We start from the raw sequence: 22,139 nt of genomic DNA on the forward strand, positions 1-22,139 counted from the left end.
TCGGATCAAGTGATATCACCCATCAATTTCCTGCTGCTTGTAAACTGTTTTCCCCTTTTTTTTATTTTTCAAATCGACAGTAATGTTTAAGTAGTTTGAGAATGTTACTATTCTTTGACATAGGAATCTACACTTTCCATTACTATAACAATTTTGTTTATGTTTATTATGTTTATTTTGTTTTATTTTTTGCTTATCTGATGTGACAAATACATTTTTTAAGAAGTTGATTTTTTATATTGAAAAAGTGTAAGCACTGTTTTTTACACAAACATCTTGATCAAGTTGAGTTTAGTTTTATCTCAGCGATTGGCATTGGGATTGTAAAAATAAAGACTCACGTAAAAAAAACTAAAAAAAAAATCTGAAAAATCCTGTTTCTCATTTATACCATTCCACAGGTTTTAAGTCTTGCCCGTTTCCTTACCGTCCATGTTCCAAAATAAAACATTTGATGCGCGACGACGTTTCTGTCGCCGCGACCATTTTTGTTTGCTATCGCTCAGTATGTTTTTGTTTTGTTTTGTTTTGCTTGCTGAATTATACTGCTCCATAGCTGGGGTGTGTGTGACGTGGGAGTGCCTCTCGCGCGTGTCTTCCATGCTCTCATGCTTAACCGAAGCGGAATGTAAAGTTGTTGCCGCCGCCGCCACCGCCACAGCCGCCGGCACCTCCAAAGCCACCGCCAAAACCGCCGTCCGCGCCCTGGAACTGGAAGAACTGGCGGAACATCTGCTGCGGGTCAATGTCGCCTGTAATATGAAGCAATCGTTAGAGAAAAGTTGGTCATCTTCGATGGTCTTCAATCTATCTTACCCGACTGCTCCAGATCCTCAATGTCGCATCCGTTGTCGTAGCGTGACTTCTTGTTGGCATCCGACAGAACCGTGTACGCCTCGCCGACCTCCTTGAACTTCTTCTCCTGTTCCTTCTTTTCCGCCTCGGTGGCGTTTGCGTGACGATCGGGGTGGTGGACCAGCGCTCGCTTGCGGTACGCCTTCTTGATTTCGTCCTCGGTGGCACTCTTGGGCACGCCCAGGATCTTGTAGTAATCCTTACGCTTTGACTTTTTCAACTGGAGCTTAGCGTCCTTAAGCAGGTTTTTGATCTCCATGGTTTTCTCGTACTTGAGTGCTTTTTCGTAGTCCTTGACGGACTCTTCAAAGTTCTCCAAACTGTAGTGCAACTTGGCGCGCTGCAACAGCGGCTTCATGTACTTATCGTTAATTTCCAACGCGCACGTACAGTCGGTGATCGCATCGCGAATGTTGCCCAATCTCGAGTTGACCAGTGCGCGGTTGTAGTACAGTTTGCTGTTGATGTCCTTGTTCAGCGGGTCCAGGGCAAGGGCCTCTGAGTACACTGCGTGGGCTTCCCGGAATTTGCCTCCCTTGAACATCTCGTTGCCCTTCTCTTTGCGCTCCTTCAGCTGTTTGGCCTTCACCCGCATTTCCTTGGCCTTTTTGTGGTCGGGATCCAACTGAAGGGCTCGCTCAAAGTGAAGCAGACCCTTGTCCAGATTATCACTGTAGTATAGCGTCAGACCGCGCACGTAGATGGCGTCCGCGTTGGTCGAATTACTCTGCATAATGCTGATCGCGATGTCGCCGGCCTCTTCGAACCGTTCCAGCATGGCCAAACACTCGGCCTTCAGCAGCTTGTAGTGTATGCTGGCGGGGGCGATCTTGATGGCGTTATCACAGTGGTACAGACACGTCCGGTAGTCCTTTTTGTCGTAGCAAGAGGCTGCCTTCTCGTTCAGCTCGCGCAGCTGCTTCAGACCGAGCAGCTCCGGCCGGAGGGCCTGGTTGGCCGGGTCCAGCTCGATGAACTTCTTGATGGCCTGCTCGGTAGCAATCAGGTCGCCTGCAATGGGATTTAAACGTGGTTGTTATATTATTTTAATTTCTTTATAAATTTTAGCTTGAGAGAGATTTATTTTCATCGATTTGATGCTTTGCAAAAAAAAGTAGGAACACGTGAGTGGCCAAGATATGTATTAAGATTTTTGAATTCACAGTTTTTTTAGAGTTTCTGTTGAGGCCCAAAAAAGTCAGGAAAATTGTCTCTTCAAATTAAAAAGTTTTTAGAATCTGAGTATCAAAATGACTTTAAAGATTAAATGGGATTTAAACCGTGGCTGTTTTTGCCAGTTAAGAGCCCCTTATTTTTTGCATTTTCAAAAACCTCACAAGCTCAAAGTTCGTGTCCCAGGGAACAACTATGCTGTAAAGTGCAAAAAGACTCGTCCACTATTGAAAATGTTACAGAATTATAACTCCATCGCTGAAAACTTCATCTTTTTTTCACTCTCTTCTGGCAGCACTTGCTGCTACTGCAGAAAAGAATGAGGAGGGCCTCGCGACGCTTAAGCAACCAAGCAAGCTGATGGTTGCCAGAAGAGCGGAAAGTTGAAGTTTTCAGCGGTGGAGTTATAAATTCTGTAACATTCTTAATATTTGACGAATACTTTTGCACTATACGGCAAAGTTGTTCCCTGGGACACGAACTTTGAGCTCGTGAGGTTTTTGAAAAATGCAAAATGCATTAAGTCGCTCAAAACTGGTAAAAACTGGTTAATTCGCATTTAAAATTCAAAGTCAAAGCGCGAGGTTCTGTCGCAACCAATCAAGCTAATATTTGGGAATTGGGCTCAGTACTCTGCTAGGGGATCATGCCCAGAAATGCTAGCAAAATTGACCTAATCGTTAGCGAGTGTATGAATCCAGACAACACTTATATAGGACAAACAAGAAGACTTGGGAAACCAAAGAGATATGTATAGAAACTATTTGAGTGATGAAAACGCTTCAGTACCAGATGGTGTAAACAGACAAAGTTTTAAATGCTGACTTGTCTGTTTACATAACAAAATACGATTGTTTCAAACAACGTCTACTTCAAGCAACAACATCCTTAGTCTGCAAGGTAATATGAAGCAGCTTTATTTCTTTTTGGCTAGAAATTGTTTAACAAGCTGGCATTGTTATACACAAACTTTTAGGAATGACACTTAGAAAGACAACCTAAAATTAAGTTTTTCTAGATTTTTCTCAAAAATTATGTTAATTCAGACCAAAGCATAGCACGTGCTTTGGCTAGCTCCCATTTTTAAATAGCATCAAATTAGCATTCTTCCCCCAATTCCAGCTAATAAGCCCACCACCATCCATATTCCACCTGCCGCTAGAAGAGCAGTAATTGGCCACATATCTTGAGACTCCCGTCCTCACACATATGTGCGATACCCGCGCTCCAGATCAATAAACCCAACTGGGTTAAGTGACCCTCGGAGGGGTGTTCGATTAATAAGCGAGACTCTTCTTCAGCTTACGAATTGCTCGTACCACCACCATGCATGTGCACAGGTGTAGATGCAAGAGGAAAACGCAAACATTAATTGTGCTGGCAAAAAGAAGACGAAAGCTCGTGTGTAGGCAAATAAAACCAACGATAGCGCAGCTACCACAACTGCTGGCGGCTGCTGTTTTGGTGGTTATTTTTAGTTCCCTTCCCAAAAAAAAGCACGACCTGATGGTCGGTCGGTCACACATACAAACTCGGAAGTGCAAACAGAAAACGACGGCTTTTGATTAGGCATGAAAAGTTATCTTGAAAATAGAGATTTTTTGTAATGCGCATTTTGATTTCAAGAATTTGCATTTTCCAGTGGTGCATTTTCTGTTTTACATAAGAGTTGGCTGGGTTTGTGCATGCCTTGGCGATGGAACTTACCCAACAGCAGCGAGCATTTGGCGATCCGGATGTAGCCCTTCTCGAACTGTGGATCCAGCTGGATGGCCTGCTTGGCGTCGCGAATCGCGGACCGGTAGTCGCTGAGCATCATGTAGGTGGCCGCCCGGTTTCCGTAGTAGGCCGGAACGTCCGGGCAGAGGTTGATCGCTTCCGAATACGAGTTGAGCGCCGCATCGTACCGTTTGATCTTGTACAGTTCATTGCCAGTGTTCTTCTTCTCCTCGGCGAGACTGCAAAACAAGGAAAAGAAAAGACATAACAGGAATCAGAGCTATGATAAAGAGCGCGACCGCAAACAACTCGCAAACAGTTATCTTTGGCTCAACTTATGGATATTTTCGCCACCAGTCTCCGGCAAGATCCGGAGAAATTCAAGTCCAATAAAAAAACACGTCGGTCGCCATATCAAAGCAACCACAGCAACAACACAAAACCTGCAGTACCAGAAAAACCCAACTTTTTTCTCCTTCCTTTTTTAAATGTCGTCTCATGTCTCATGTGGTCGACTTTCTCGAATGACCCCGATCGGAACCGGGGCCCACCAACCTTATTCTTATCGAACACCTACCTGACGTTCTCAATCTCCATTGCGATGTGATGTGGGAAATAATGAGATCACACTTTGCGTAGTACGGTTCTCCGGCCAAGGGCACGCACCGAATTTTAAGCAGTGGAAATGGCCACACGCAAATGGTGGGTGACGAAATTCCCCTTGCGCGAGCAGCAACAGCAGCAGAGAAGGAAGAAAAACACAGTCTGCCTGCGGTCAATCCTAGCAACCAACAGCCGAGCACGGGGTGGAATCTATGCTCTTCACCACAGAGCGCAGGGGCCACAGTCAGCAACGCAGAGAGGGAGTAATTTATATGCTCTCTGTTCTGGGTTTTGGCAGTGGTGCCGGTGTGGACAATATTATTGATAATAAATACATAAATTGCGATCAAATATAAATTAAATTTTCAAAACAACCTATCCGTCATGGGTTTCCTATGCAGATAGGACCTTTTGAAAATTTAAGAGCGAGTACACGAGCAAAGCATACTCATCTCGCATTGACCTCAGCAATCTGCCTGAAATTTTCAGGGATTGTTTGTAATATAAAACTAGCACCTGGCCATAATATGAGCAATCTTAGTCAACGGAAAGTAGAGCAAATCGGGACACAAAGACATAAAATTCAAAATTCGCGCTTAAAAAATGCAACAAAATGCAGGGAGAAGCTTCCCAATTGGTTAAATCTAAAGGGAGTTATTGGCATTTTAGTGAAAAAATAACAAAATTTTCAAACTTAAATTAAAAAGTGTTCCATCCAGATATCAACTCGGTTCGACCTGCAGCTTGTAGGGGACATTTGAGACTACCATCTGAGACAGAGAACGCTTTGGGTAAGGCAGTTTAACATATTAAATAGACACTTTTACTTTTAGTGATTTTTTTAGTTGTAAATTTTTGCTCGGAGGGCCCCTTAGATCCCATTTTCTGGTGATAATTTAATAATAATAATGAGCCCTTTCAGATGCATTTTGAATTTTTTGATCATTGGTGCGCTGGAAGTGGGGACGCGAAGTCGTGATTATTCAGGTAAATTTTTTGGTGTGCTTTTGCGTCGCTATTCTTATGGAGTGAGTGATTGTGGTAATCGAATAATAGCATCATTGGTGCGCTGGAAGTGGGAACGCGAAGTCGTGATTATTCAGGTTAATTTTTTGGTGTGCTTTTGTGTCGCTATTCTTATGGAGTGAGTGATTGTGGTAATCGAATAATAGCATGACTTACTGAATAGTTTGTGTCTTGAGCGTAATTTTCGTTGAGTAGGGGAAAAGCACCTAATTCCAGCGTGCCTCTAATGTTGGCAGGTCAGAACTTTGACACTCAATTAATGCTAATTAAAAGCGTTTTCAACTGAAATCGAGTGATAAATAGATCAATAAGAAGTGAGCAAGCAAGTTTCTATCAAAAGTTTTGCAAAATTAGCTGTTTAAATAGTGAAAATCAGCAAATTGGATGGAGTTAGGAGCGAGTGCTTAACCTGCCAAACATACGAGAATTTCCCCTAATTGGTGTGTTTTGTGATTTTTTTGTGATCTTAATTAATTGTTTTGTGATTTTCAAAGCCCTTCCTATATCATCGTTGATCGGAAGGCGCGGCGTCGGGTAAATTGTGTATATTTTTTCGAATAAGGATTTATTTTTTATGGTAAAAAAGTCATTTCTATATAATGATCGAAAGACGCACTGACATTTTGGATTAATTAATAGTGGAGTGAAATAATTGTGTGTGAGTGACTTTGTTTGTTAACCAAAAAGACCTTCCCATAGCATAGTTGCTCGGAAGGCTCGCCGACGGGTTTGTTATGAAAGTCTTCCCCATAGCATCGTAGCTCGGGAGGCATCGAAAAGCCAATACCTTATCCTACTAACCCAAAAAAATAATAATCATGTGATGCTTGAAGGAGATGCTGTGGATTCAACGGTCTCAAGCGGTGTCAACAAGTATATAGCGAAAAACTGTGTGCTTGATGAGTCTGCAACTTCAACTATCGGACTAACATTCCTCCCTTTCGTTGAACTGCAGGCTTCTTGGGAGGGCGCCGGTATTGACTAATAAAGTAGGGATTTTCAGAGGTTAAACAGTGAACGGATGGTTGGCTCCCACTGATCATTTTTGATTCATTGTTTAACTTCAGCTGATCCGTCAATAACGGAGTAGCAGCTCATTGGCAGTCAACCATGCTCATGCTCATGCTCATGCTCATGCTCATGCTCAATTTTTGCTCGGAGGGCCCCTTAGATCCCATTTTCTGGTGATAATTTAATAATAATAATAAGCCCTTTCAGATGCATTTTGAATTTTTAAATTTAATTGAATTTTGCCAAAGTAATAGCCTTTTTTAAGATTTTTGACGTTAGGCCAGATGCTAGTTTTATATGTACAAACCATCCCTGAAAATTTCAGGTAGATTGGTGAGGTCCAAACGACATCCCATACAAAGGGGTATGACCTGTTCATGGACTCGCCCTTCATAAAATACAAAAAAAAAACATACGTTTCAAAGCATTAAAGTGCATCCATAGCATCAAGAGACGGTGTTTTTTTAGATATCTTAAAATTTAATACTCAAACAATTTATTTTAATAAAGAGTTTTGCAAATCAGCAACAGTGCAACTAGCAGCACTGACACAGGGTGAGAGCAGAACACGTGAGAGTGGTGAAATTGTAGACTGGTTGACGTTTAGCAAAGACACATGAAACCTACCATGACGTAGGGTCGATGTCCCTTTTTTGTCACTGAGGCATAAAAAACAGATTTCTACTCTTTAAATTCGGTAGAATGTGTTTGGCTCAATTTTCACATTTTTTACCGTCTGAGCGAGTTGTGGCGCTATAACCACGGCAAATAGTGTCCAGGGCATTTGTGGAAATACAATGTCCCATCCCCGAGGGTCCCGGAGCACGCCTACACTTCTTAGCATAATGGCTTCCGAATTGTATTGCTGTTTGAACATTCGTGTTCAGATCGTCGAATCACGAATCATCTTTGCGGTTAACTTTACGCAGTTGCCTTTAACGTTTGTGCTGTTTCAAAGCAATTTATTGCATTGAGGCAGCTAATGTTTTTCATATGTTATTAGGACCTTTTCAAAAAAATCTCTAGAAATGTTAATAATGACAAGAGCTAGGCGGGCAAGGACAAAGCGTTACTCAACCTAAGGCATTTTCCAGGATGCCCTCGACAGACTACCTGCGGTATGGTTAGATTAGATGAGATTTTCTCATTTTTGACCGTCTTAATGATAGTAGAGCTTTATGACGTTTCGTGTACGCACGAATATATTCGTGTACGTACACGCAATACATACGCACGTAGAATGCTCTACACTGAGCAAAATCACACAGCTCATCGAAGTGTTTCGCACATGATCTGACCCTGCAGTACAGAGCACTCAAATATCAATCGCAAAACACTCGAAATTGCGGTGATTGGTCATGAAATAATTTCAATAGCCAAACACTTGAATTTTAAATGGTGTTGAAAAATAATAGTACGTACAAGCGATATACAGGTTCTCGCTTGCTAGTCGTGCACGCTACCACTGCGCCGGTTGGCCAGTTGAAAACGGGAGAGATTTTTGTGCTACTCGTTCTAGCCTCGCTTCTAGCCATCGATAAAAGTCGCGCTAAAATCAATCAGTGAAACACATTAAATTCAAGTGGAAAATCACGTTGACTTTGAAAAGTGCTTGTTTTGTGTAGATCTTAAGATCAATTTCAAGTGTTTTCCTCATCACTTTGAATAGTTCAAGACAGTAGGACAAATTCATGAGCAAAACACTTGAAAAGCTTGAGCCACCCGAATGACAATAACGTGTCAAAAAATACCAAAAAGTTAATCGCCCAAACACTTGCATTTGATAGTGATTTGGATTGATGTTGAAACACAAACCAATTAGATCTATGATGTGGCTTTATTCAATCATTCATGTGTTTGGGCACTTGATTAAAAAGTGTGGCGTATTTTCAATGTATGGCTTACCCGATTCTAGTGGTAGTTTAACAGTTTGCTCCATTAGAAATACTTTTTTCATCGCGTCGGGTACTCCATTGCCCATTTCTTGACTTTTTTTTTGTAAGGTCCTATAAACAAATGTAAACAATGTCGTTGTCCATCAATGTTATCGGAATACATTCCAAGTTTACATTTGTTTATAGGAACTAATAAAAAAAAACCTTTAAGGCTAGTACAATTTCGGAAAGAACGCAAAACTCCATAAAAATGGTGAAGAAACGGGTCACGAAAAGATTTTTACTAAGCAGTAGGGCCAATACGCACCTCCCAAGAAAAGGGGTCAAAAAATGGCTTTACGAACAGCAGAACAAAGAAGACGGAACAATTTCTTGGCTTGCCGTGAATTGAAAAGATAATTTACTGGCAAAAAAAAACTTTTTTTTTTTTTTGGAAATTGGGTATTAAAGCCCTTGTTAATTTTTATATACAACGGTAAAAAAATATGATCAAAAACCATTTCTGATTACTTTTTTCATTTTAATGCAAAAAATAGGAATATAAAATAAAAATATCCAACAAATCCAAAATTGAAAAAATATATTTAAAAATTTTAGAATTGTAAACTCAGATTAAGAATTTAAGATTTGGTTATGGAAAGGTTTTTGAAACGAAAGCTATTATGTTTCATATGTTTCTAGGACCTTTAAAAAAACTATAGAATTCAAGAGTTAAAAACGCATTCTGAAACATTCTAAATCAAATTAATTTTCAACAGGGACCTACGGGACCCAAGACGAATCGAACAAGACCAAAACGGTTAAAATCGGTTAAGCCAGTGCTGAGATATTCGAGTGTATATTTTTAGTGCACAGACCAACTTCCCACAGAGACATTTGGTCAGAATTTGATTCTGAGTCGATAGATATCGGCCAATATGCGGCTCCAAAGGAAAGGGGTCAAGAAACAGCTTTACGAACGGCAGAACAAAGGAAAGGAAGCGATTTCTTGGGTCTTTTCTTCACCCTCTCTGGCTTGCTCACTCTGCCGCTGCTGCCCATTTGAAATATTCCTTGACCGGTTCCAAATTTCAAATGGGCAGCAGCGGCAGCGAAAGCAAGCCAGAGAGGGTGAAGAAAAGCCCCAAGAAAACGCTCCCTCTCCTTTGTTCTGTTGTTCGTAAAGCTGTTTCTTGACCCCATTCCTTCCGATCTCCATACTAGCCTTAAGGTGAGGATGGCAAAAAATTAGGGTTTTTAAAAGTTCAATTACAGTTCGTACTCGATTATCCGAAGTTCTTTTATATATTTTTTTTAATGTTTAGGTCTCTAACCAAAAAAACAACTCCAAAAATAAGGCTTTCTAGGCCCAGTGAAAAAAATATAATTTAACTCAAAAATGACGAACTCCTCGTCACAGTGTCCTGATGCAAACAAAGATCGAGCTGTAGCTGTCACAGCCCAGCGAAGTATGTTGGCTGACATATCGGGCAGTCAGTCAAAAAACCCAGCTAGAAGTCGCCTGACAAAAAAAATTGCTAGAAAGAGATAGGAAACCTGATGCAAACAAACGTCCAGCTGTCATGTTAACATACTTTGAATGTGTTGGTAAATTTCTGACTAGAAAGCCTTATGCTCCAAATTTATCTGATTTTCTGAAATCTGATTTTCATTTTTTTATTCATTTTTAGTTAAGATTTTCATAATTTAAGAACTTTGGAATTATAGAACTTTAGAAAAATTGTTGTTATATCGACGGTAACATTTCAAAAGGCATCATGTACATTTTGACACTTTCTGGGTTATTGTATATTCTGAAAGTACTTCTAATAAGCTACCTCTCCACCAAAAATGAGCAAAAGTTACTTCAGTAAAGTCTGTTTAATCATGATTTTAAATAAAGTAACATAAACAAAATCTCTGCCATCAGCAGTCCCTGTTTATATAGCCCTGTCAACCTGTCAAACAAAAGGCTACATAAACCTCGTGACGAAAAAAAAGCAACATGAAAAAAGCGCCATGTACATTCGACGAAGAAAAACGAATCATAACAAAGCGCCCCCCTCAGTGACAGCAGGGTTATATCGACGTTGGTGATTTCAAAAGAAGTTATGTTTGTTTTTCTCAAATAAAATTATGGAAATAATGTTTTATTGAATATGGATGATCAAGTATCAACAAAAGCAACGTTTTTCATCGTTTGTTATCATTAGAACAACTTATTTTGCTTTTATATAAAAATGGTAATCATCTTATTTTGCTTTTATATAAAAATGGTAATTGAAAATGGATGCTCAACATTCAAATGCGTTTTTCTCAAAACGCATGGTTTGTACATGATGCTTTTTGAAATGTCGGCATCGATATTTGAATTCATAAATATTTCCTTCAAAAAGTTAAAGGTTTCTGAACTAAAAAACAAAATTCAATGTTCAAACTACCCCACCTTGCGTTCACCACCACCTTGCTCCTTTCCACACACAAGAAAAAAGTGTGGTGAATTCACCACAGTGCTCTGGCGAACCCTCTCGCTCCGTCTCTTTCGCTCCCTTCCCGACGAGTCGAAAGCTGGCTGTCATTTCGCGCAGTGGAAAAATTTCGTGGTTATGTTCATCTAAATAAAGGAAGAAAAAAACACAACCAGTGACCGAAAGTGGCAAAAGTCGATCGCCGTACCGTGGGAGCTCGAAACTTCACAAGTGGCCGGAAGGGACTCGGCCCGGATCGTCGGAACCTGTTCCAAGGCTCGAAAAACGTGGTGATGTAACGTCATTCGTGTTAGTGAGGCGCTCTCGCAAAAACAACACCAAGAAAAAGAAGTGTTCGCTCTGGCTGCTGCTCGGTTCGTTTTGTACGTTTCAGAGGGGCCTCTTTTGCCTGCTCAAGTCTGTGCGGCTCCTTTTTTCCATCGATTCGCCGTCTCCTCTAATATGGCGCAGTAAATTCTTAGCGCGGTGATTTTGCGATTTTTTCACGGTAAGATGTTTGTTTCTTTTCCAGCGCTAAAGTTGGCTCCCTCCAACAGCGGGTTTTGTTTACAATCAGCTGATGCGGGGCTGTTTGTTTTGATTCTGCAGTGCAACTGGCACTAACCTCATTCTTGGACCATAACCTCAGAAAAATGTTCCTCCGAGTCGAGAGAGTGAGCCTATCGGGAAGGCAGAAATGCATCGGAACGTCCACCATCACCACACCGATGCTGGTTGCTGCTGCAAGTGTGTTAAAGCATATTTACCCACACAACTTCACCTCAAAACACGTGTACGATACGAAACAGATGGGTTCACACCACTAAACCACGGCTCAGTCTCCTCGGATGGCGTAGCGCTAGAATCAACGCAAATATAAATCTGAGGCAGTAATTTTATTTTGGTGCGAATTTGGACGAAAATAATAAAACTGCACAGACAACAACCCCCTCCCCAAAACGGGTAGGATATTTTTGGGGATTGTGCATTGTTCAACTTTGTTTGAAAAATTTAGCGGTTTGGAAAATTTGTTCACTAGTCATTTTCATAAATAAACAAATTTTGTGAAGAAAGCGTGTCAAGAACTTTTCACAAACCATCCAAATTTTAATACAAAAAGGAGAATATTTTTAAAATGAAATAAAACTAGCCTTCTCTGCTCTTTTTTTTTTTTTTTTTTTTTAAAAGGCTTAGTCTCACAAGAAGGTTTTGCCTTCCTCACCTTACTGAGGAAAGGCTCGAAAAACGAAATTCTCAATTAAATTTTGACCTCCTAGACCCAGCCTAATGTATACATATCGACTCAGAATCAAATTTTGAGCAAATGTCTGTGTGTGTGGTGGGATGTTGATAATAAAAAATTGCACTGGATTATCTCGGCACTGGCTGAACCATTTTGAATCAATCAAGCTATTCGAAAGAACTTTTCAACGAGTTCAAAAAATTGAAGATCTGCCGACCCTATCAAAAAGTTATAAGCACTTAAGCGTTATTTATGAACTTTTTGGAGGCCGGATCTCAGATGTTTTAACAGAAACGTTGTCCGGATCTATCATGCGACCTGTCGTTGGATAGGTTATCAAAAGACCTTTCCGACGAGTTCAAAAGATTGAAGATCTGAACACCCTTTTATATCTATTTTGGATAGCATTACCCTCTAAATGTGAGGAAGGCACCAACAACCTAAGGGTGGATTAAGTAACGTTTTTTAAATGTCTTCAAATCAAACATATTTTTCCCTGCATTGTTTAGAGCACATTTTACCATACCGTTGCAAATATTTTGAAAAACTTATGTCTTCTCCAAACAACCTCAATCAAGCCAAGAAACAAAATTTCAATAAGCGTGCAACGTTCACTTAAATTTTCAAATTAAAAACAACTTTAAGACCAAAATCACCAAATACACAGAAATGAAAACATACCTATGATCCACAGCTCAAAACCTCAACCGCCATGGACCACACGACGTTCACGATATGGGATCCAACGCAGCCGAACGCCAAGATGAAGATCATCAACATTGCCGGCGAGGCGTCTCAATCTCAGTACATAGAAACTGTCACCACGGCCTCAGCCCAAACCGAACAGATCATTCTGCAGACGCACGACGGCCGGGGCTTTCTGATGAACGAAAACGAAATCAGTCGGATCGATCAGATCCCACCCGAAAACCTGATCTACATGGCCGCCGACGACGGGTCGCTCATCCAGGGCGAGGTGGTCCACGTCCAGCCGGAGGAACAGCACCAAACGACCGAAGAGTACATGGAGTGTGAGGTCACCGAGGAGGTCATCACGGACGACTGGGTGCAAACAGATGGCCAGGAGTGCGTCCAGGTAACGGTCGATCAGCTGGGAGCGACGGCCGTTGTAGGAGCAGAGGACGACATGACGGTTCCGCTGCCCACCGACCAGGACGAATACACGGCTTCGCGACCCTATCCGTGCGATTTCTGCAGCCGACGGTTTCGCAAAAAGGTCAACCTAATGAACCACATGGTGGCCCACTCGAACGATCGGCCGCACATGTGCAACCTGTGCGGAGCCCGCTACTTGCGACGCTGTGACCTGCTCAACCACCTGAAGCTGCACGCGTACGTTCCCGACGACAGCGAGGAACCGATTCGGAGCGATCCGGAGGACGATTGTGAGTTGGCTGATTTGCAACACTCTTAACTTTTACTTACTGCAACGTATTTTCTTTTGCTTTAGACCAGTACGACATGGTGGAACAGCAACCTGGGCCCATCAAGAGGCGGTCGCCTTCCGTGGACGACGAGCCGGGAAGCCTCCTGATTCCGGCACCAGCCCCGTACAAACCACCCAAACCGGCTCGCGCCAAAGCACGACCGAAAGCTTCCCAAAGCAAATCCCACAAGAAATCATCTACCTCTTCAGCGGCCCGTGCTCGCCAGGCTCCACCCCAAACGGAGTCCAAGTTCAACGCGTCAATCGAACCGTTCGTCAACCTTCCGCCCCGGTACCCGGTGATGGACGATCGCAAGCCATTCGTGTGTCAAAAGTGTGGAGTTTCGTTTGCGCGCGAAAAAGCTCTAGCGTCCCACTACCGAATACACGGCGGCGATTCTCAGTACGAGTGTGAAACGTGCGGCGATCGGTTCTGGGATCGTTCACTGCTGCAGGATCACATCCGGCAACGTCATGCGGCCTCGTTGGTGGCAGTTGAACCACCTACGCTGGACAATAGTGTCGTCGGTGGTGGCGGTACAACGATAGTGGAGGAAGTGGCCGCGGATGTTCACGAGGGAGAATTAGTTCAGGAGTCAACGGACGATGGCAAGTGGCACCCGTTTTGTGACAGCTGTGGGATGGTGTTTCAACGCCAGGAACAACTGAAGCGACACATCAAGCAAGCCCACGCAGTTGTCGAGCAGAAGCACGAGCCAATCAGCCAGATTGTCCGCCAGCGGCAGTTGAACCAGCAGAAGCGACTTGCCGAGCAGGACGAGGAAGACGAGAAAACGGAGGACTCCGACAGTGAAACCGACGACGGTGACGAGCAGTACGTGGACGACGCGGAAACTCAGTCGCTGTCGTGTAACGTTTGCGGGGAAAAGTTCGCAGAAGCGCTGGATTTGCTTGCGCACGCGGAAATTCACACCCGATTTGAGCCGCACAAGTGCAACCTGTGCAAGCGATCCTTCCTGGACGAAATCACCATCAAGGAGCACGTCCAGCAGTTTCACAGTCTCGAACTTACCGAAACGTCGTGCGTCGTGTGCGGGAAGCTCTGCAAGAGCCACAACGCACTGCTCAAACACGCCTGGGAACACTCGCGGGAACGGGCCAGCTACGGAACGCACTGCTGCTCCAAGTGTGGCAAATCGTTTCACAACAAGGCACGTCTCAAGCGGCACATGGTCTCACACCGGAACAAAACCGTGAGGTGCGAGGTCTGCTCGGAAGAGTTTCCCGACGGGCGCAGTCTCATGAACCATCGGCACTCGCACACCAAATCGCGCCAGTTCCCGTGTCACGAGTGCGGCAAAACGTTCGGCTCGCGCTCGTCCCAGCAGATCCATCTGAGAATTCACTCCGGCGAGCGACCTTACGGATGCAGGTTTGTACTACGATTTCGTTGGTGGGTTATCAACACGATTCTAACTTTTTCCCCTGCTTCTTGTAGATTCTGCTGGAAGGCATTCGCCGACGGGGGGACGCTGCGGAAGCACGAACGTGTCCACACGGGCGAGAAGCCGTACGGATGTTCCGTATGTCCTCGTGCCTTCAACCAACGAGTTGTTCTACGAGAGCACATCCGGTCGCATCACTCGGCGCCCGATCTCAAGCGGGGAACTCAGGCCGAGCCTTACTACTGTTCGGTATGCACCGCCCTGTTTGCCACATCCATGGACCTCATCCAGCACTTGATTCAGCACAGTGACGCGAATACGGCCATGAAGCGCCAGCCGCCAACGTTCCCACGGAAGTACAAACGCCGGAAGAAGATCAAGCAGGACGAGTTGGACAAAGCGGAGCACACTGGCAGCAGCAGGGGCAAGAAGAAGACGTCTGCCAACGAGACGTACGCCGATAGTGATGATCAAGGCGGGGAGGACGATGAAGATTTGCTGAAGAACCCGGCCGAGATTCTGCTCGAGTACGGCGCCGGCAACTCCAACAGGAAGCTGATCGCTTCACCCAAGTTTATCGACTCGTACGAACTGCTCGCCTCAACCGCTCGCGGCAAACCACCCGGGCTGGACGACAGCGGAATCAACCTGTTGAGTAACGTGGTCCTGGTGAACAGCTCCGAGAGCAACAACGTAGAGAAAAAATATAAACCCATCAAGACGGAATCTCCGAAGCGGCGCCACGGAAAACAAACCTCACCAACGGCTGGCCCCGCCCAGTCCGGATCGCGACCACGGATGATACACACGCAGAAAACACGCGTGGCAGCGACGGACGGGAAGCGCAAAACCAAAACCGTCATAACCAAGGACATCAAGAGTCAACCCCTCAACAGTTCCGCCGAGGCGTACCCGGCGTTGGAGTTCAAGCGATCGCGCAATCGTACGGTGCCGACGTACCGGGAAATTCCCTCGGACAAGATTTCCTCCGAAAGCTTCCCCCTGCTGGACGACGGCCAGGACGAAGACGAAGATCCGCAAGATCAGGCTGCGCTGGACGCCCTGTCGAATAGCACCACCCAACGGAACCAGCAGGAGGTTCCTTCGTACGAAGATTTACTCAACCAAAACCTGCTGATGGAGATTTCGCGCAAGGACCGCTACATGGACAAGTTCAACAGCGACATCGTCAACGACCTCGAGGAGATTCTCCGCTCGCCGGTCAAGTCCTCCAACAGCCACGTGCCACCCGCGGACATAATGGCCACACCACGAGCCACTAGTCAATACGACGACGACGCCGCCGCTAGTTCCTACAGCAAATCAAGTCGCAAGTCGTCCCGCAAGCAACAGTTCAAAAAGACCATCAAAGATGCCTCTCTCACGACGGAACTGCGCAGCCAACGGCTCACCCGCCGCCAGCTGGAGCGCGAAGTCAACTTCCTGCGCGAAGCGTACAACCCGCAGGACTACTCCCAGGTCACCGTCAAGCAGGAAAAGGGCAGCCCGGACAAGCTGTCCGCTATGCTGCTGAACGACATTCAACCGGCGGCTTCGACGTACGTGCCGCCGCTGATTAATCCCAAGCTGGAAAGGGAAACTACACCGGAGCCGGAATCTGAACCGGTGCTGCTGCTGCCACCGCCGCCGCCGCAGCTGTTCCAGTGTGAAATGTGCTCGGCCGTGTTTCCAGATCGTTCCCAGCTGTTGCTCCACGTGCCGATACACATTTGAGGGCGACACAGAATAAGAAAACACGTTAATTTGTTATACTTTTTTGCAATAGAAAAAAAAAGTTTCACCTTCTAAACTGGCTAGCGATAAACGTTTGGAATAAAGTTTAGTTATGATTATTTTGTTGTATTTTGAGTGCTCCGAACAAAAGGTTGTTTAGTAATTAGGAGCGCTAAATTGGATTGAAATGAAGAAACGTGTTTCCAGAAGAATACATTGTGTATGTATGTTACAATTAAAGAAATCAATAAAATTATTAATTTTCAAAAAATTTCAGTTTTCATTACTAGTGGTTTTCTTAATTTTCTTAACGTAACATCATAGTTTCATAGGCCAAATGCAATTTAAAAATCAAGCGAAAATTAACGGTTTAAACAGTTTGGACAAAATTCATAAAAGAGAGTATTTATATTATGCGATAACATTGCGAAGCACTTTTTAGATAAGTACGCTTCAGATAAGATTTGAGAAGTGCGCCAATTTTTGAATTTGTAATTCTGCGAACTGATAAGACGTTCGGGATTCCAAGATGGCACAGTTCTTGTACCAGCTAATCAATTGTAGAAAGCCATAACTACAGACAATTATATGCCAAATCGGTTAAGGTTTTGGGGTCGCTATTGATCCTTGAAGTTTTCATGAGAAAATTCGCAAAAATGTATGAGGAAAAACATCGCTTCAAAATTTAGCCGCAAGTCTCGCCCAAAACTGTAGTATGAGATTCTTGTAGAAAATTCAATTTTGAAAAAAAAAGTTTTTACGGAGCTGTACATCAGAATCTATTCTATTTTCTTGGATTAGGTTATGAAAACATGAACAAAAAAATAGAAATTGCAAAAAACCAAGAAATGCTGAGTTATTGATAAGTCAACATTGATTCAAAAAATTAATATCAAAATTTACAAAATCCAAAAGTATTTTCTTATAAACTTCCCACGGTGGCCACTCAAGTTGGGAAAAAGTCAAAAATTCGACAAAAATCGGGAAAAGGTCGGGAATTTGTAATATATTTGTATATTTATCATAAAGTCTAGAAAATTCCAATCATATTTGTTTGAAAATAATGTTTAACTCTTGAAAAATTTTGCAATATTTTTTTACAATTTCCATATTAAATTCACTCAATGCTGCTAAAGTAATTTACTTTAAATTAAATGGTCTTTTCACTATTTCAATATATTTGAGAATGAAAAGGCTATTAAATAGCATAATAGCATAATGCCTTTTTTCTTCAATTTTAATTTTTGTATTTTTTAATCCGACTGAAACTTTTTTGGTGCTTTCGGTATGCCCAAAGAAGCCATTTTGCATCATTAGTTTGTCCATATAATTTTCCATACAAATTTGGCAGCTGTCCATACAAAAATGATGTATGAAAATTAAAAAATCTGTATCTTTTTAAGGCATTTTTTGATCGATTTGGTGTCTTCGGCAAAGTTGTAGGTATGGATATGGACTACACTGAAAAAAAATGATACACGGTAAAAAAAATGGGTGATTTTTTTATTTAACTTTTTATCACTAAAACTTGATTTGCAAAAAAATACTATTTTTATTTTTTTTTTCATTTTTTGATATGTTTTAGAGGACATAAAATCTGGAGCAACATTTGAAAGGGGCGGTACGACATTGCTCTTACGGCCTTTCATTACACGCGTTTAAATGGGACGAAAGGCCGTAAGAGCAATGTCGTACCGCCCCTTTCAAATGTTGCTCTGGAAATGCCAACTTTTCAGAAATTTCCAGGTTGTGCAAAAAATCTTTGACCAAATGAATTTATGAATCAATACTGATTTTTTCAAAAAATCGAAATATAAATATATACAAATTTTCAACTTCATTTTTCGATGTAAAATTGAATTTGCAATCAAAAAGTACTTTAGTGAAATTTTGATAGAGTGCACCGTTTTCAAGTTATAGCCATTTTTATGTAACTTTTTTCAAAATAGTCGCAGTTTTTCATTTTTAAAATTAGTGCACAAGTTTGCCCACTTTTGAAAAAAATATTTTTGAAAAGCTGATAAAATTCTCTATATTTTGCTTCTTCGGACTTTGTTGATACGACCTTTAGTTGCTGAGATATTGCAATGCAAATGTTTAAAAACAGGAAAATTGTTGTTTTCTAAGTCTCACCCAAACAGCCCACCATTTTTCAATGTCGATATCTCAGCAACTAATGGTCCGATTTTCAATGTTAAAATATGAAACATTTGTGAAATTTTCCGATCTTTTCGAAAACAATATTTTCAAAATTTTCAAATCAAGACTTACATTTCAAAAAGGCCAAACATTCAATATTACGCCCTTTTAAAATGTTAGTATTGATTTGAAAATTTTGAAAATATAGTTTTCGAAAAGATCGGAAAATTTCACAAATGTTTCATATTTTAAATATCAATAAATAAAAAAATTAAAAATAGTGTTATTTTGCAAATCAAGTTTTAGTGATAAAAAGTTAAATAAAAAAATCACCCATTTTTTTTACCGTGTATTATTTTTTTCCAGTGTAGTCCGTATCCATACCTACAACTTTGCCGAAGACACCAAATCGATCAAAAAATGCCTTAAAAAGATACAGATTTTTGAATTTTTATACATCATTTTTGTATGGACAGCTGCCAAATTTGTATGGAAAATTATATGGACAAACTAATGATGCAAAATGGCTTCTTTGGGCATACCGAAGGCACCAAAAAGTTTCAGTCGGATTAAAAAATACAAAAAAAATCGAATGACCGAAATCCTAGAGAACTGCTCTGAGTCAATTATTATTATTATTTTTGTTTATCAAATACGAGGTACAGTTAATGAAAACCTAATAGAGCCTAATTTAAAAAATGGTCAACGTAAATAATCTTATAATTATTCTGTTTCATTTTGACACATTGACTGAAATTTAAAAAAAGTAGATTCAAATTGTTTTTTTTATACATATTTTCAATTGTTCAACTAAGGCCGTTGCAAATATTTTTTGAAGTTAATGTCCCACGACTCTGACTAATGTCGAGGAGGGGGGAAGGGGCGAAAAAAAATAAAAATATAAAAATTGATATAAGGAGCCATGGTTTCAACATTTTAAGTGTTTTTAGTGTTTAAAAATACATTATACACCTGTACAGTTGTTTTGCAATCATTAGTTGCCAAAATATCTAAGTAGGGGAATAGCATCGAGCATTTTCGACTGAAATTGAGTGATGAATAACTCAATAAGAAGTGAGCATGCTAGTTTCTATCACAAGTTTTGCAAAATCAGTTGTTTAAATAGTGAAAATCAGCAAATTGGATGAAAAAAAGAAATTGCAAAAAAACCAAAAAGTGCTGAGTTATTGATAAGTCAACATTGATTCAAAAAATGAATATCAAAATTTACAAAATTAAAAGGGTAATGGGAAATCATACATATTCTTAATCAGAAAAAATAACCTGAGTCAAATTTTATTACTCGGTGGTTACTACACCTAACTACTGAATGGCTCAACAGATGCGAGTTTTGTCCCCTAACACATATCAAAAATAAAACTTTATACAATGTATTTTAAAAAGTTTACAATTCATTATAAAAGTTTTTCAATTAATTAATTATACAAATTTTTCAATTAAAATTAAATTGTTAAAATCGATAAAAACATAAACTGAAGATAACACTTGCACTGGCTATTTTATATATTATCTTTTGAATAACTCTCATCAATACTAACAACTTTGCCGAAGACACCAAATCGGACAGAAAATACCTCCACAGTATAAAACTTACATTCTTTTCAGGACAGCTGCCACTTATATGGAGCCTTAAATGGGTGAATCAATGACACAAAATGGCTTCTTTGGCCAAAGGCTCATAGGAAAGCCCCAACAAACTTTGAACCAAATATAAAAATACAAGGAACCCGGTATGGTGGAAGATTGCTCAAATAGTTGTACATATTAAGACTTTTTGCAAACTTTGAATTTTAGGACCACAGATCGAAAAAGGACTTTTTGCTTAAGTGATCATTCCAACATCCTTCCTTAAGCTGATACAATGTGTTATACTAACAGACTATTTTTCCAATAAATTAAATATTAAATCCAAATTATTAAAAACAAAAACAGTTCAAATATCCAAGCTTCGATAATATAAAGTTAGATGCGTTTCAAAAGATTTTATCATAAAATTTGCAGTTCATATCGTCAGCTTTTGGAGGTCCATGACGTGAGCCATGAAACGTGACTAAACCAAAATTCTTCACGTTAAAACTCGTTTCAACATGTACCAAGTGAAGCGAAGATCCTCCGACACATGTTTTCTGCAAAATAGTATTCTATTTTTAGATGGAATCAAATTTACAATCTTTTCAAAATGTAATGCATTATAATTCTTAATCCTCCAGCAAATTAAATTCTAGTAGGAGTTTTAACCGCACCTAGTTTTCCAATTTGATTCGACTTCTGATTGCAATGCAATCAGCTGGATTCCGCTCAGAACAGCTGAGACCGATGTCGAACAAAAGAAGGGGTGTGCTCGTTCATTCACTATTTAATGCCTTATATGCCAATTGGAAGGTATAGTAGCATAATGTTGTGGGCGAACGGTGCATTAAAGCATAAGTCCGGATAAACGCAAGAGAAAACGGTGCTCGTATTAGTGTGTTATTAAGGTTAACTGTTTGTGCGGGAAGTTTTGCGTGTCTTAACCTCTTAGTCCGATGGGTTGCTTCTTTTAGGTTATTTGGCCTGTACCAAAATCATCAGAAGCATTTTTACCAAATTGCGTCACAATGTTCGATCGATTGAACCGTCGCCTTTAGTATTTTTTCCCCAGGATTATGGGTACTCACGTTTGATTGCTAATCGGAATAACTTCGTCAATGTCCATGTCCACGACCATAATCGGTACCTCGTCCGCCGCCGCAGGCACTTCCTCCTGCTTTACGGGTGAATCTTCGGAACAACTGGTCTTGGGACTATCGTCTATGACGATAACCTCCTCCTGATCCTGGTCTCCGTCACTAATCAGATCGATCACTTCCGACGCCATTTCGTACCGCAACTACAGAGACCTCACGGGAACCGATAACGACACAATGCACTCGCGGCCACCTGGATTGCAGAGACGGAAAAAACTTGACGGAATTCCGATTCCAACCTCTATTTTTTTCCTCTTCAGCGCCTGCTGATCCGAGCGACACAAACAGAAAGAGTAAAGGAGAGCTTTGTGTATGTGTTTATATTGCGCGGATCTACTGACAGGTTTGCGGCAGAGCTGTGCTGTGGTGAATATTGCACAAAAGCTCTCAAAGTTCTCTGATGGAAGATGTTTACAGGCAAACCCCGATACTTAAACAGTGGGAAAATCGGAATACTCTACCGATACTTAAACAGTGGGAAAATCGGAATACTCTGTGAATCAAACTTGGAATCAAGTCGACCTAAACAATATAATACCAGATATTTTTTTAAAGGTTCTATAAACTATGAGGTTACCCAAGAAGTATCTTTAAATAACTTTTTTAAAACAAACTTTAGAATAAACCTATTCCCGTACCTGAATAATTGGGTCCTATACTTAAGCTTAAATTTATGATTCTATCGTTTTTGTGC

At 41.3% G+C, this 22,139-nt stretch overlaps 2 protein-coding genes across 3 annotated transcripts; one reads left to right on the forward strand and one right to left on the reverse strand.

Annotated features, from left to right (window-relative positions):
- Positions 1 to 26: 26 nt before the first annotated feature.
- On the reverse strand, positions 27 to 21,747 carry LOC6044243 (dnaJ homolog subfamily C member 7). 2 transcript variants are annotated; one of them, XM_038258407.1, is made up of 4 exons: positions 21,377 to 21,747; positions 3,736 to 3,986; positions 817 to 1,866; positions 27 to 752 (listed from the first exon to the last, which is right to left on the reverse strand). In XM_038258407.1, the coding sequence occupies exons 1-4, from the start codon at positions 21,574 to 21,576 to the stop codon at positions 613 to 615; spliced, it is 1,641 nt and encodes a 546-aa protein (XP_038114335.1). In that variant the 5' UTR covers positions 21,577 to 21,747; the 3' UTR covers positions 27 to 612. The 2 variants fall into 2 exon arrangements, with proteins under 2 accessions (XP_038114335.1, XP_001861782.1); XM_001861747.2 differs by lacking the exon at positions 21,377 to 21,747 and adding an exon at positions 4,325 to 4,556.
- On the forward strand, positions 10,790 to 16,830 carry LOC6044241 (zinc finger protein 850). Its single transcript, XM_001861745.2, has 4 exons — positions 10,790 to 11,237; positions 12,667 to 13,378; positions 13,444 to 14,812; positions 14,879 to 16,830. The coding sequence occupies exons 2-4, from the start codon at positions 12,685 to 12,687 to the stop codon at positions 16,557 to 16,559; spliced, it is 3,744 nt and encodes a 1,247-aa protein (XP_001861780.2). The 5' UTR covers positions 10,790 to 11,237; positions 12,667 to 12,684; the 3' UTR covers positions 16,560 to 16,830.
- Positions 21,748 to 22,139: the final 392 nt, after the last annotated feature.

The sequence above is a fragment of the Culex quinquefasciatus genome, chromosome 2 (genome assembly GCF_015732765.1).
Source record: "Culex quinquefasciatus strain JHB chromosome 2, VPISU_Cqui_1.0_pri_paternal, whole genome shotgun sequence".
Classification (NCBI taxonomy): Eukaryota; Metazoa; Arthropoda; class Insecta; order Diptera; family Culicidae; genus Culex; species Culex quinquefasciatus.